General features: G+C 43.4%; 1 protein-coding gene across 1 annotated transcript in view; it reads right to left on the reverse strand.

Annotated features, from left to right (window-relative positions):
* Positions 1-3734: 3734 nt before the first annotated feature.
* Positions 3735-13607, reverse strand: part of Mttp (microsomal triglyceride transfer protein) — a 41192-nt gene continuing 31319 nt past the window's right edge. Inside the window, 3 exon segments of the mRNA NM_001107727.1 lie at positions 3735-5120; positions 6462-6632; positions 8647-8771. Of these exon segments, the coding sequence (NP_001101197.1) occupies positions 4943-5120; positions 6462-6632; positions 8647-8771 (474 nt within the window). The 3' untranslated portion in view covers positions 3735-4942.

Genomic DNA, 13607 nt, shown 5'->3' on the forward strand with positions numbered 1-13607 from the left:
TCTTGATGTAGTTTCAGTTTGCATCCCCCCCGCCCCCCAATGACTATGGATCTTCACCACTTCTCCATTTCTTTCTTGAAGAACTGTCCGTTCGGCAGTCTATTTTCTGGTCACATTGTTTGGGTGCTTAATTACTGCAGGTTGTCTCGTTTGCCATTTCTGTTGCTGTGACCAGGTCCCTGAGAAACACTAGCTCATGGAAGACTTACCATTTGAGAGGATACAGTCCATCATGGTGGAGAAGGCATGGCGGCAGGAACATGGAGCACGCTGGTCTCCGGTCAGGGAACAGTGGACAGGATGCGTCTGGGCTATACGATCTCAAGGCCTACCGTCTGTGACCTACTTCCTTAAGTGAGGCTCAGCTTTTTAAAACTTTTCCAACTCTCCAAATCAGCACCACCAGCTGGAAACCAAATATTCAAGCCTGAGCCTGTAGGGGACACTGCATTCAAAGCACAACAAAAACCTTTAGAGTCTGCAGCTATTAATGTCTTGTCTGATGTGTGGTTGGCAATGGTTGTCTCATATTCTGTAGGATTTCCCCTCCCCCCATTCTGCTGCTTGTTTCCTTCGCTGTTCAGAGTGCCTTTAATTTTATGCAATTCTCTTTGTCGGTTCTTAGGATTATTTCTGCTCTATTAGATTCTCTTTACTGAAAGTCAGTGCCTATGCCTATGTCTTGAGATAGTTCCTCTGAGTTTTTCTCTGTTTCAGACTTCCAAGGCTCACACTGAAGTCTTTGACCCATTTTGAAAGTGTGTGTGTGTGTGTGTGTGTGTGTGTGTGTGTGTGTGTGTGTGTGTGTGTGAAAGATATCGATCCAGTTTCATTGTTGTGCCAGCACCATGTCCTGAACAAGTTGTCTTTTTTCTAATCTATGTTCAGTGGCTGTATCTAGGTGGGTTTATTTCTGGATCCTCTATTCTATCCCACGGGTCCACACATCTGTTTTGTGTCTGTACCTTGCTGTTTCCATTACAAAGGCTCTGTGGTGTAATTTGGGGTCAGGCACTACTGTGACTCCAGGGGCGCTCTTTCTGCTCAGGGTTGTGTTTTCTATTCTGGGTGTTTTGTGCTTCCTTGTGAACTCCTGAGGTCTTTTTCTGCTTCTGTAAAGGACGACATTGCAGTTTCAGTGGAGGCACATGGCAGATTGCTTTTCTTGATGAAGCCATTTCACAGTGTTCATCCTGCCAATCCATGAACAGGCCGTCTTTTTTATCTTCTTGTATGCTATTTAGTTTCATTTAGCAGTGTCTTTCTGTTTTCATTACAGAGGTTTGCTACCTTCTTTGTTAGGGTTATTCCTGGGATTTGTTTTTTAATATATTGTGAACAGAATTTTGCTCCTGGGTTCAAACTAAGAAAGCTTGTTATTGGTATATAGAGAAGCTACTGGTCATTATGTCAGTGATGTATCCTCCTATTTTGATGAATGTGTTTATCACATTGCAGAATTTTTCTGTTTATTTTCTAAATGTCTATTTATTTTATATATGTGAGTACACTGTCGCTGTCTTCAGACACACCAGAAGAGGGTACTGGTTCCCATTACAGATGGTTGTGAGCTACCATGTGGTTACTGGGAACTGAATTCAGGACCTCTGGGAGAGCAGTCAGTGCTCTTAACCTCTGAACCATCTCTCCAGCCCTTTCCTGTTTATTTTTAAGGGTCCTTGAAGCAGAGGATTATGTCCTGTGTCCTTCCATTAATTAAAAGGTAAACAAAAGATACATCTATGTGATGGAATGTTACTCGGCCACACAACAGCATGAAAGGTGAGTAAGCTGCAGTCCGGACAAGGTGGAGAACACGATGCTGAGTGAAAGAAGTCAGCCTCAAACAACAGGTAATAGATCTCATTCCATTAGCACAAGATGTTCAGAGAAAACAGATTATTGATTTTCTAGGGTTAAGAGAATGAAATGGGGGGCTGGAGAGATGGCTCAATGGTTAAGAGCACTGAATGCTCCTTCATAGATCCTGACTTCAATTCCCAACCACATGGTGGCTCACAGCCATCTGGAATGGAGTCCAATGTCCTCTTTGGTGTGTCTGAAGACAGCTACATTGCACTCATATACATAAAATAAATAAATATTTAAAAAAGAGAATGAAATTATTGGAGGCAATAGCTAAAAGGGGAAAGATTTCTTTTTGAAATGATGCAAATGTTCTAAAATAACTATGATGACTATACACCGCAATTACACTAAAATATTGACTTCTATAAAAGAGGCGATGTGCGTAAGTTCTAAACCTGTAGAGATTGTGCCAAAAATTATTATGTTATTGAGAATTTAAAGTTGCTTCTGGACCTAGACACTCTTTAAAGAGGGAGGGGGAAAAGAAGAGAAAGAGACCTAGAATACATAGAGTGGGAGAGGACGTATGAACAGCCATAGACTGGGATCTACAGAGGAACATAGCACGAGCTCCTGGAACATGGGACTCTTCCTCAAAACTTTCCAGCAACTGCTGCATCTTTCCAAAGCCTATCACCTGGATGCTCGTAGCCATAAATAAACTGAAACTAAAAGACAGATATAGGACAGTGATGCCTGACAGCAGGGGCTGGGGCAATGCTGCTCAGAAATGAAGCCCAATTCTATCATTCTCTAGGTCAGAAAATGTCTTCTGTGCTTCAGTTTCTCCACCAATAAATTAGCCGCTCAGTATAGTACCTACTAACCCTGCAAGTCTACCAAGCACTTGAAACATTAGTCTGAGAGGCAGAGAACAACTTGTCATGCAGTCAAAGACAGGAGATGGCAGTCACAATTCCTGGAAGAGAAGCCAAGCTAAACTCTCCAAGCATGTTGGCAGGTGCTGGCTGAGCAGAGCGTGGAAATCCATCTTCAGAGTATCCCACAGCTTCCAAATCTCTTCAAAATACAAAGGTTGTTGTATATGCAGAGTAGGAAAGTGTCCACAACTGGAGAGAGGAATCCAAGTGAATTCAAACTTCTGTTTCTGAGTCAAATATCTCATTTTTTTTCATCCTGGCATATAGTCTAGTTCTCTTAAATTTCTATCTTGTTTATCGAAAAACGAATTATTGCTCGCCTTGGCTTTATGGATCCCTGTCTCTTTGGAGCATGTTTGGAGCCTGCTAAGCACTGCCCGGTCTCCAGTGATTGGGTTCAGCTAGGCTAGTGGGGCACTCATGCTCCTGGTACCAGAATCACCCCTTCTAGAGAGATGTTTGCTCCACATTTCACCAGAGGCAGTTGTGGTGTATTCCACAGGTTTAGAACTGAAGTTCCTCAGCCCATGACCCCTCAGCCTGTGTCACAGATCAACCTGCCCAACCCCCAGTATCAGGACAGTGTTTCCCCCAAAGCCAACCCACCACCTTCCAACATTCCCACTCACCTTCAGTTTTTTACTTGTTTTCCGATCTCTTCAGTAAGTCAAGCGTGCCAATCTATGTCAGTAACACAAGTGTGTTGATCTTTGTCTGTAACCCAAGCACACCGTTCTATGTGAGTAACACAAACATGCCAATCTACGTCAGTAACACAAACGCGCTGATCTTTGTCGCTTTGTTGGAAACTCGAGTTGTGTTGTTTGCAACCCGCCAGGTCCTGAAGGATTGGCCCATCTCCCTCAGAGAGCGGACTAGCCACCTAGAGACTGTGTGCTCGGCTTGCTACAGGGTTTAGTGCAGTGCATCCCATGGGTCCAACGACCATGGATTTGAAGTAACACAAGACGAAAGGAACTGAGTAAATTACACGTCTTTATTTTTCATCATCACAATTTATTTTCTACTTCAGTTAAACTTGCATTTACGTGTTTCCACTTCCGTTCTAAACTCCCATCTGTGGTCAAACAAGCACCTGACATTGATGGGGGGGGTGGACATTATAATAAACACATCTGCTCTATTAATAAATATGTTTAAATGCTTGGTGTGGCCTTTTAATTCATACACATAAACATGGTCTTTGTTTAATTTCATAGTTTTGGAATACACATCCATCATTTTCTTGAAGCAACAATTATCCCAATTGTTACTGGATGTTGCATAAATTGCAATCAAATAGATGGAGTTCCTACCACCCAGCAACCGATGCATAGAGAAAATGATAGCTACAAGGGGGTCCCCCACAAAGAACAATGTATCACATTACGGTATCAAAACAACACATCCAGAGAAAAATTTAATGGCTGCTCTAAGACTCAATTATTTTATTCCCATATGATAATTCCATTTTTTTAAAAGGGTGAATAATTTCCAAGTGGCCTCACTGTGAGGCCAGCAGAGACGTGTCACAGTATGTTTTAATTCTGTCTCTTACCTCCATGCTTATAAAACTATCAGAAAACATAAATATTAATTCTTGAGATTAACTAACACAATTCTCTTAAGTCTTATCTCTGTCCTTTCTTGGAACCTTCCCAGCTACGCCAGAAGAAAAAGAAAGTAAAGAAAGAGAAGAAGAACAAACAAAACAACAACAAAAGGGAAATAGTTTGCTTGGTTCCATCCACCCTGCCCTTCTCAGGAAATGTGTTTTATAGAAAGCAAGCTTAGGGTTCTGTCACGGGTTCACTTTCACTGAAGGGTGGTTGAATCAAATTCACATTTGCCTAAGCTTTTATGGTGTGGGTTTTGGTTCTGTTTGTTGTTTCTTTGTTTTTGCCTTTGTTTTTATACGAATACTAGTTTCTCGGCGCAAAACTAGACTCACTGTACTTGTTAGGACTTTTGCAAAGTGTAAGAAGTAGGCATGTTGCTGTAAGCGTCGTACGGTGACTCAGAGGGACACTGTGGGTCATCTCCTGACTAGGCTCGACTTTAATCAACTGAAGTTCTCCATTGCTCTTTAAAAACATCTTAAATACAGGTAAATATGTAAACACTGTGCTCCCGGAGAGCAAGGATTAGGCACGTCAAAGCATTTCGTTCTCGAGGAAATGGACCCAGGGGAATCAAAACCATCCACCACCGGAGTTGCCGCTCTCTGGCTGAGGCGGGAATACCACGTTGCACATCTCAGAGTTCTCTTGATGGAGCGGGAGTTCACATCCGGGCACTAGGCTCTCTTTTCTTCTCCGAGAGACATAGCCCCTCCCTGTGGATAGCCTTTCATACTTTGTCTCAAATTGCCTGTGTAGCAAGAAGAGGAAGGGCAGAGTTACACACAGTTAAGCCCCTCCACGATGGTCCCTGCTTCTGCCCTGCTCGGAAAGCTCTGTTGGACGAGGAGTGTAGGTACTATTCTTTTAAGGGGTCTCGTTTCTTCTGATACTAATAAGTACATTGTGACTGGATGGAGTTTGGGAATCCTACCTTGCTTTGTTCTGGAAAGAAGGACTAAAATCCTAGGAGGCTGCTAAGCCTTACAGGCCTTCCTGCCTCCCACCTCCAGGGCACTCAAAGCACTGAGTTAAACAGGGTTGAAGGTTGGGAGGGAAATATACCCAGCATAGGGTCAGAGCAAAATGGCCAAGCAGTTTAGCTAACCACGTGGCTGAGCTTGTGGCCACTGCATGTATTTATGGAGAATTACTCCAGACAAAAACGTAAGTTAATATCAGTGTACACCAAAAGTTCTGAACATAAGCCATTATTATTTGTGCCAGGAAAATGTAAAACCCTGGTACTGTAATTAAATCATTGCTGCATTTTAAAAATATGGATCATGAAGTACTAGTAGAATAAGGTACTCAACTTTGGCCTTATCCCAAAAGGTGATGTAAATGGTGACTTGCTAGTTCGAGTGTACAAATTACAGTTTATGCTTAGATGCTGTCCATGAAAATCTTCCTAACTACTGTGGAGGAGTTGGGGGTTTTCTAGACTCAAATCATGCTTGCCCGACAGGCTAGGTCTGCTGCAAAGGGCAGCAACAAGACCCAAGGACACGAGAGCTCAGCCCAGAATGGAAGAGAGGCTGTTCTGATATATAGACAATTGTGTAGTAGGTTTTTAAGGACCTCGGCTTTCTCATACTTTAAAAAAAAAAAATTCAGAATGCCAAATTCTCAAGATTGAGCCCAAATTTAAACAAGGTCAAGTTGCTGTTGTACAAATAACTGTGGATTCCCTTGGGCTATAGGAAATAGGTGACCAGATGTATTCTGTCCAGGAAGCAATCGAGAATATACCAGACAGCAGCAAAGACACATGTGGATTTTTTTGTTTTTGTTTTTGTTTTTTCTTTTCTGAAACTAGGTGGTAACTCCTAGAGTAAACTGAATCCCTCTTTTTCCCTAAAAATTTATTTCTAGATTAAACATGACTTAATCCCATATCAAACAAATGGATCCTTGGTACCTTAGAAACCAAGTTTTCTTTGAATCTGTCATTCTCTTCTTTAAGGATAACTGCCTGCCTACTTGGTTTCCCCTGTCCTCTTTTAAGTCTCGCACTGAACGTTGAGGAGTGAATGCAAGCTCTTGATGAGGTAAGGAGAGACTCTGGACCTCGTGCGAGTATTCGTCTTACCTGAGTGGAGCCTCGGCTTTGTCCATCTGCATGCAGACCAAGAACGGGTACTGGGAGAACTGCACTGTGGAGATGAACTCCAGGCCAGCCTCTGTCTCTGCTCTGCTTTCCAGACCAGCTTTCACAAAAGACGAGTCCACTGTGATGTCGCTGGTTATTACCACAGCCACCCTGCAATTTTAACGAGCATCTCTTACTGTCACGTTGAACTCAGCAGGAGGGCTAACAGAACTTCAGCAAATCTCCATTCATGGCACCGTAAGGAAATACCTAAGAATGAAGGTGTGACCCCAGTACACATAAAGCCTTGTTGAAAGCAGGACACAGTGTTGCCAGAGATTAGCCAGAGAAGAGTTGCTCTTTCCATGGGCTTCTCTTGCTTTGAATTCTTGACATGGGAGCTAAGTGTATATCACCTACAAATTGTTTGGAATGTGCATCCCAAAACACCAAGGTGAAACATGCCTGGAACCTAGTCCTTTCTCAGTCCCAGAAACATCCACATTTTCTTAGAAGGAAGTATGAGCACATGGAGAAGATGCCTGTCATTTATGAGAATTTTGTTGTTATTGTCTTTGTTAGCTATTTCAATTCCATGTCACTACTTTCTCCCAGGGTTTGCTAGAGGCATGTATGTGGTTGCCAAGATACATGAAAGAGTGCTGTATGTCAAAGAGCCATTCCTATGGTGGGATATGTATACACAGATAGGATGGGTTTAGCAGTGATCACTTAGAAAACCAGACAGACAGGTTGGATGACTAGGAGACATGCCTTGGTTGACAATGAAGAAGTTTAAAAAAAATTTAGTTCCAGTTTGGCTTTTTTTAAGCAACTGTAACCTCTAGCTAAACCGTAGGAAATTGTGTTCACGGGTGAGATCAGATTTGCATGCCCATGCTTTTGTATCTTAAAAAGAGGAATGCTAATTTTTGTCTGGGAAATTATAAAAGAATTTTGCTGCTATTGCTCTCAGTATTGAACAGGACACAGGTAGTTTGAGATGCGCACGGTAGCCTTTAGTACTTTACCAGATCTTCCGCTGTCTTCTACTCATGCAAACATCTAAGGGCTATTATTTAAGCAAATGAACAAGCAAATGAGATAGAAGACAGAATAGTTACAACATGGACACTGGAGGAATGGAGGGGGGAGGGGCAATGAGCTCACCAAGCAAAATATACCCATGTGAATGTATGTTATGGACAATGGGTATCCACAATGAAAAGTTTTAACTTGGTTGAAAATGGCATTATCATTTTATTATAACCCAGTAGAATTAGCAAATAAAGAGAGATTAATGCTAATAACAGAGAAAGGCTTAAACTTTTATGCTTTATGTTGTAATGTTAATATGAAATCTTGGGGATAAATGAGAAAGGAAAGGTTATGGTTTAACAGCAATATGTTTGTGCATCAGTTTGACGAGGGATTAATTTTGCTGGCTAGCTCAATATCAACCCAAGTTCAAGTATTTGAGAAGAGGGACTTTCAATGGAGGAAATCACTCCACAAAATCAGGCTGCAGGCATACCTGTAGGGCATTTTTTAAATTAGCAGTTAATGTAGGTTAGCTCATTGGCTCATTGCAGGTGCTGCCACCCCAGGCTCGTGCTCCTGGGTGCTAGAAAGAAAAGGAGGCTGAGCAAGCCAGTGAGCAGCGCCTCTCAGTGCCCTCTATATCCACTCCTGCTGTGCGTTCTTTCCCCAGCTTCCCTGAAAGATGCAATAAACCCTTAGAAACCCCAACTAAGACAACTGTCAACTGCTAAAGTGAAATAGGAAAGGAGGATGTCTTCAAAAGCAGGAAGAGCCTCCGTGCTCATCTCCTTGCTCCTTACCTCAGTGTTCCTCACCTCAGTGCTCCTCACCTCAGTGCTCCTCACCTCAGGGCTCATCTCAGTGCTCATTTCTATGCTCATCTCAGTCCTCCTCATCTAGTGCTCCTACCTCAGTACTCCTCATCTCAGTGCTCATCTCAGTGCTCATCTCAGTGCTCAGCTCTGTTCACACTGACCTGTTTCTAAGATTCTATTAATGTAATGAGTTCCCACAGTTGATTCTGGTCCATGGCTTACGAACATTACGAGCACAGATTTGGAACAGTCTGAAGGTTAAACAGCAACCAAGACATATTCCTGCTTTGTTGCTATTGTTGTTGTTGTTGTTGTTGCATTGTGCTTACCGATTTTTCACTCGGGTTTTAGACTCGCGGTACCACAGACTGAATTCCATTGAACCAGAAATGTCAATGGCTAGACCACCCTGGATGTCCATATTGGCCTTTAGTCCAGATTGCAGCTGAATATCCTAGAAGCAAAAAATACAATAAAAGCACAAATTAGTCAACACATCTTTCAGAGAGAGACACACATGGCTTCCTGATCTACAGTCCTCTGCTAGAGGACTTTGTAAATTTGTTTCTGTGCAAGCCCATGACCTCTCTCTCACCTACTAAGTTAGTGTTCTGCCATCAAACTCTACCCCCAGTGAAGAAGGCTTAAAAACATAGCATCCCAATATTGGTCACTGAAAGAAGGCATTGCTGATTTGCTAAATAAATCAATTAAAAAAGTAGAGGAATAGAGCATCAGTTGAGAAGGCTGTTTTCCTTCGATCACTGCCTCTCTTTGGGAGGGACCATTCGTTTTCAGTGAGTGGCTTTAGGCAGGGAGTCAGCACTATCTGGGAACAGTTTCAAAATACAACTTCTGATTTAGAAACACTGAGGGCGGGGCCCGGCAATCTGCTTCTACTATGCCTTCATGTGATTCTGACACAATTAAATTTGAGAACCAGTGGACCAAGGAGATGAAGGTATTTCCATCAGAAACCTAGCCCTGGCTTTTCTGGAAACATGAAGATTGGACAAAATGATCTGTTTGAGCCCTTAAGCACTTTGCTAATTGTATGTTGAGGCAAACACAGACAACTGCATCTTCTGGCAAACAAACAAACAAACAAACAAACAAACAAACAAAAAAAGGCAGGATGAAAATTCCCAGAGTAGGATTCGAGCTCCAGGAGCTGCCTAAGTCAAGCTAGAAAAGGAGAGGAAGGCAATTGAACAAGGCTTCTGCGCCCTGCTGTTTGACATCTGAAATGACATCCACACTTTGGTCAAGCCAAGCACAATCCCCACTGCATTTCCCAAAGGCACAGGGACCCTCCTGCCTGGTTTCCTGTTGTCTGAAGCACACCACTTAGTGTTGTTTGCCTGTGTTTAGACTTTGCCTATCAGAGTTCCCATTTACATTAATTAAGTGGTCATGGTGGTGCTGGCTGAAGAGGTGAGACTGAAATCTGATGGTCCGGAGCAGTGCTAATAGTAACAGTGATTCCGGAAAGACAGCTCTGTACCCTTCATTCTGGTATTCCTCCAAAGATGTCAAGAGTTCCTGGCAGCTAAGAGCATAACTAACTTCTTTTGTAGCTGCCATGAGGAGACCCAAAAAGCCATGCATTCACCAGCATGGCATTCGCCAAATGCCATGACTGCACCTTTTAGAAAGGATTGTGCTCTTCTCTCTGAATTTGAAACAAATAAGAGAGCCAAACATGGTCAGAAAACTCAGAGAACTGGTTTATACCGAAGTGAACTAAGAAAGTTTGACCTTGATATGGAAATGCTTTCATTCTGAAGATCACCCCTCATAAGAGCAGGCAGGGGGTGCTCAGTGCCAGGCTGGGACACATGGCAACATCCCTAAGGATGCTTAAAGCTATACCTACTCTAGGACAAAAATGTGGTTGCCATTGGATACAGGGGCTATGTCATGCTTCATAACTAATGTAAAAAAACATAACCTCTCCTGTTAAGTGCACAGCGGTCATGCCCAAGTGTGTACTTATACCTGTGAAAAACAGGGGAGACATCAGAGGTCTGCTGAACTCCACATCCATGTCTGTTGCCAAGTATCTCTTAATGCGTCCTGCCCCAGAAATATATCTTCTTTTTTTTGCATAATCTTTTGTTTGCTTGGTTTGAAACGCATAGCCCTGTTAATCCATCTAGTCCAGTAGGACCCTAGCATGTAGATCTCCACCTTCCCACTGGCCATACATCATCTGAATGTGAAAGCATCCAAGCCACAAGACAGAGCATTTCACAGTTATCAGACAAAGGGCCTTGTGTGAGGAGACCTTGTTCACTGCAGTTGGTTTGGAGAAACATGTTGTCTCCCTCAGATGATTCCTTTTCTAACCCACAAAGGGACCAGGGAAGAAGTCACAGTGAATTGTACTGGATCCACTCATGAGGACAAACCAACCCACCCACACTCACCACCCTGCCTCTGTGGAGGGGACTAAGCCATACAGTGCACTGTAATAAGTGGAACGAACAGAGGTTGAAACGCAGTACGTCCAAAGCCTTACACAGGACAGGTTGTTTAAACAGGCTGATCTACATCGGAGGTATTCTTCACTGATAGGAAAACTATGGCTCACCAGCTGCACTTAGAGCCAGACCGTGTCTAAGGTTGGGGCTTTTCAGCTGCTGTCACAGCTGTCACACAGTCACCACTCTTTGTCTCACAGTCTGCATGTCCATTCTGAGGGATACTGCAATGAAGACGGTGCATGAGCCTAAATCCTCAATTGGCCCAGAATAACCATTGATTTAATGTTTTATCAATGGACTTCGTGAAGAAGGTGTCAGAACTTTGTGTTTGTGATGGGTGTGATTTCTTTGCTCTTTGACTGTGACCTGAAAACTGTTTCTTGTAGAATAGACACTGACATTTGGCAGCTCCTCCTGCTACTTCTAAGAAAGTACATTATTTCCTAGCTAAAGAGGCTCTTCTTTTTCAGACATCTGTCTCTGAAATGTAATACAATTCTAATGAGAGACAGATAGTCAGACACATAGAAAGACACACATGCATGTATGCACACGCATGTGTACATGCACACAAATGGGAGGGGGAGGGGAAGGGGGAGGGGAGAGGGAAAGGGAGGGGGAGGGGAGAGGGAAAGGGAGAGAGAGAGAGAGAGAGAGAGAGAGAGAGAGAGAGAGAGAGAGAGAGAGAGAGAGAGAGAGAGAGAGAGAGAGAGAGAGAGACTGGGTAATTCTATCTGCCCTGGCAGCTGTGACTGGCTGCCAGCTGCCAGTATTTCCCTCAATGTCAGTACTTGACCTGGAGTGGTATGCACTTCTCAAGCTAGGACAGCATCACTGGAGTGTTCTGCAGAGACCAGAGCCTCAGTTACTTATAAAATGATCTCAAATCTGCCAAATACTTCAGCCTGACACTTACAGACACTGGTTATGGTTAAAATTGTAGGGGTGATCTCTCTTTGACCACACCTTGCCCAGCGTGCCTTACCTTAATGAACAGAAAAATCACATAAGAAAATTTAAATCAGGGATTAACAAGCTGTAGCCTATAAGTTCTCTGCATCACCAGCACCTCTGGTTGTTGTCGCACCTCTGGTTTTTCTCCTCCTCTTCATTCACAGGAAGAGAAACACGTTTTCCTTCGGAGTGCACCTACACTGTGGTGGTTTGAAAGAAAATGGCCCCCATGGGCTCATGGGGAGTGGCATTGTAGGAGGATGTGGGTCACTGTTATTTCCTGCTGCCTGGGGGTAGGGTCAAGACATGGAACTCTCAGCTCCTTCTCCATTGCTATGTCTGTCTGCATGCCACCATGCTTTTCCATGATAATAATGGATTAAACCTCTGAAACTATAATCCAGCCCCAATTAAATGCTTTCCTTTGTAGGAGATGTCATGTTCATGGTGTCTCCTCATGGGAATAAATCCCTAATGAAGACATATACCCAGTGCAAAGCTGCAAAATTCCACCTGCCTTGCAGCTAGAGAGAGCTATGTGCCGCCATTTTGGATTTTGCCCAGTAGCTTTCTACTAGCCCCTCTGGATGGGCACCCAACTCTTCATCCATCCCCTTTTCCTTTTTGGGAACAGACGGGGTGGGTTTTCCGTGCCAGAAAGAGAGTGGCCATCACATAGTCACAAAGTGACAAGTGTGAGATTAAAAGTCATGGGGTTTGCAACCCCACAGGAAGAACAACAATATCAACCAACCAGCCCTCCTCCCCCAGAGCTCCCAGGGAATAAACCACCAACCAAAGATATATATGGAGGGACCCATGGCTCCAGCCTCATATATAGCAGAGGATGGCCTTGTCGGGCATCAATGGGAAGAAAGGGCTTGGTCCTGTGAAGGCTGGATGCCCCAGTGTAGGGGAAGGCCAGGGCATCGAGGCAGGAGTGGGTGGGTGGGGGAGCACCCTCATAGAGGCACGGGGAGGGGTATGGGAGAGGGGAGAAACGGGATGACAATTGAAATGTAAATACATAAAATATCCAATTAAAATTAAATTTAAAGAACAGTCACAGGAAAATTGGGCGTGGTTGTGCATGTCTTTAAACCTGATTTTCAGGCCAGCCAATGCTACACAGTATTTAAACAAACAAACAAACAAACAAACAAACAAAAAAGAGTCACAGTAGGCAGGCAGAGCTAAAGTGCAGGTTCTGATCTCTAAAGATTTCTGTGTTAACGCCTGACTCTCTACTTCCAAATACTTACTGTGCCATAAAAGCCAAGCTGTCAAATCATTTTTGCAATCTGTGGCTACCTTGAACTTATGTAAGGAGCAATAAAGATCAAGACACGATGATATTTCATTTCAGCCATTGAGGTTTTGGGGTGCATTCTAACAAAATGCACTATCAAAGGTTCCCCCAGCTCTTAAAACCCATGACTTCGTAACCAGGAGCCTAAAAAACCAGAATCTTCACATCACTTGGTGAAGGGCCATACAGCTGACACAATATTCGTGTCTGTCGTAACCACCTCGCTTTGTAGCAGAAATTCATGGCTCGAAGCTACACAGTAGCTTTCCTCCCAAGATCACAGCAAGGAAGCCGTAAAAGCCAACCTCAAGCTCTGGCGGCCAGCTATGATGTCACCTCAGCCCCAAAGAAGCCAGTCCCACAGTGCGTACATCTTAAAGTAAATCTCCATGTGGTGCTTCAATACAATAAATATGAATTAGTGTACCTACCAGTGCCCCATAAGATGCTACCTAGGAACCTTCCAGTTTTAATATCACCCTGCTAAGACAGGATGTGCATCAAAGCACCAAAGAAAAAAAGTAAGCATCAAGCACTCACT

This window comes from Rattus norvegicus, chromosome 2 (assembly GCF_021556685.1).
Source record: "Rattus norvegicus strain SHRSP/BbbUtx chromosome 2, alternate assembly SHRSP_T2T, whole genome shotgun sequence".
In the NCBI taxonomy this organism is placed as follows: Eukaryota; Metazoa; Chordata; class Mammalia; order Rodentia; family Muridae; genus Rattus; species Rattus norvegicus.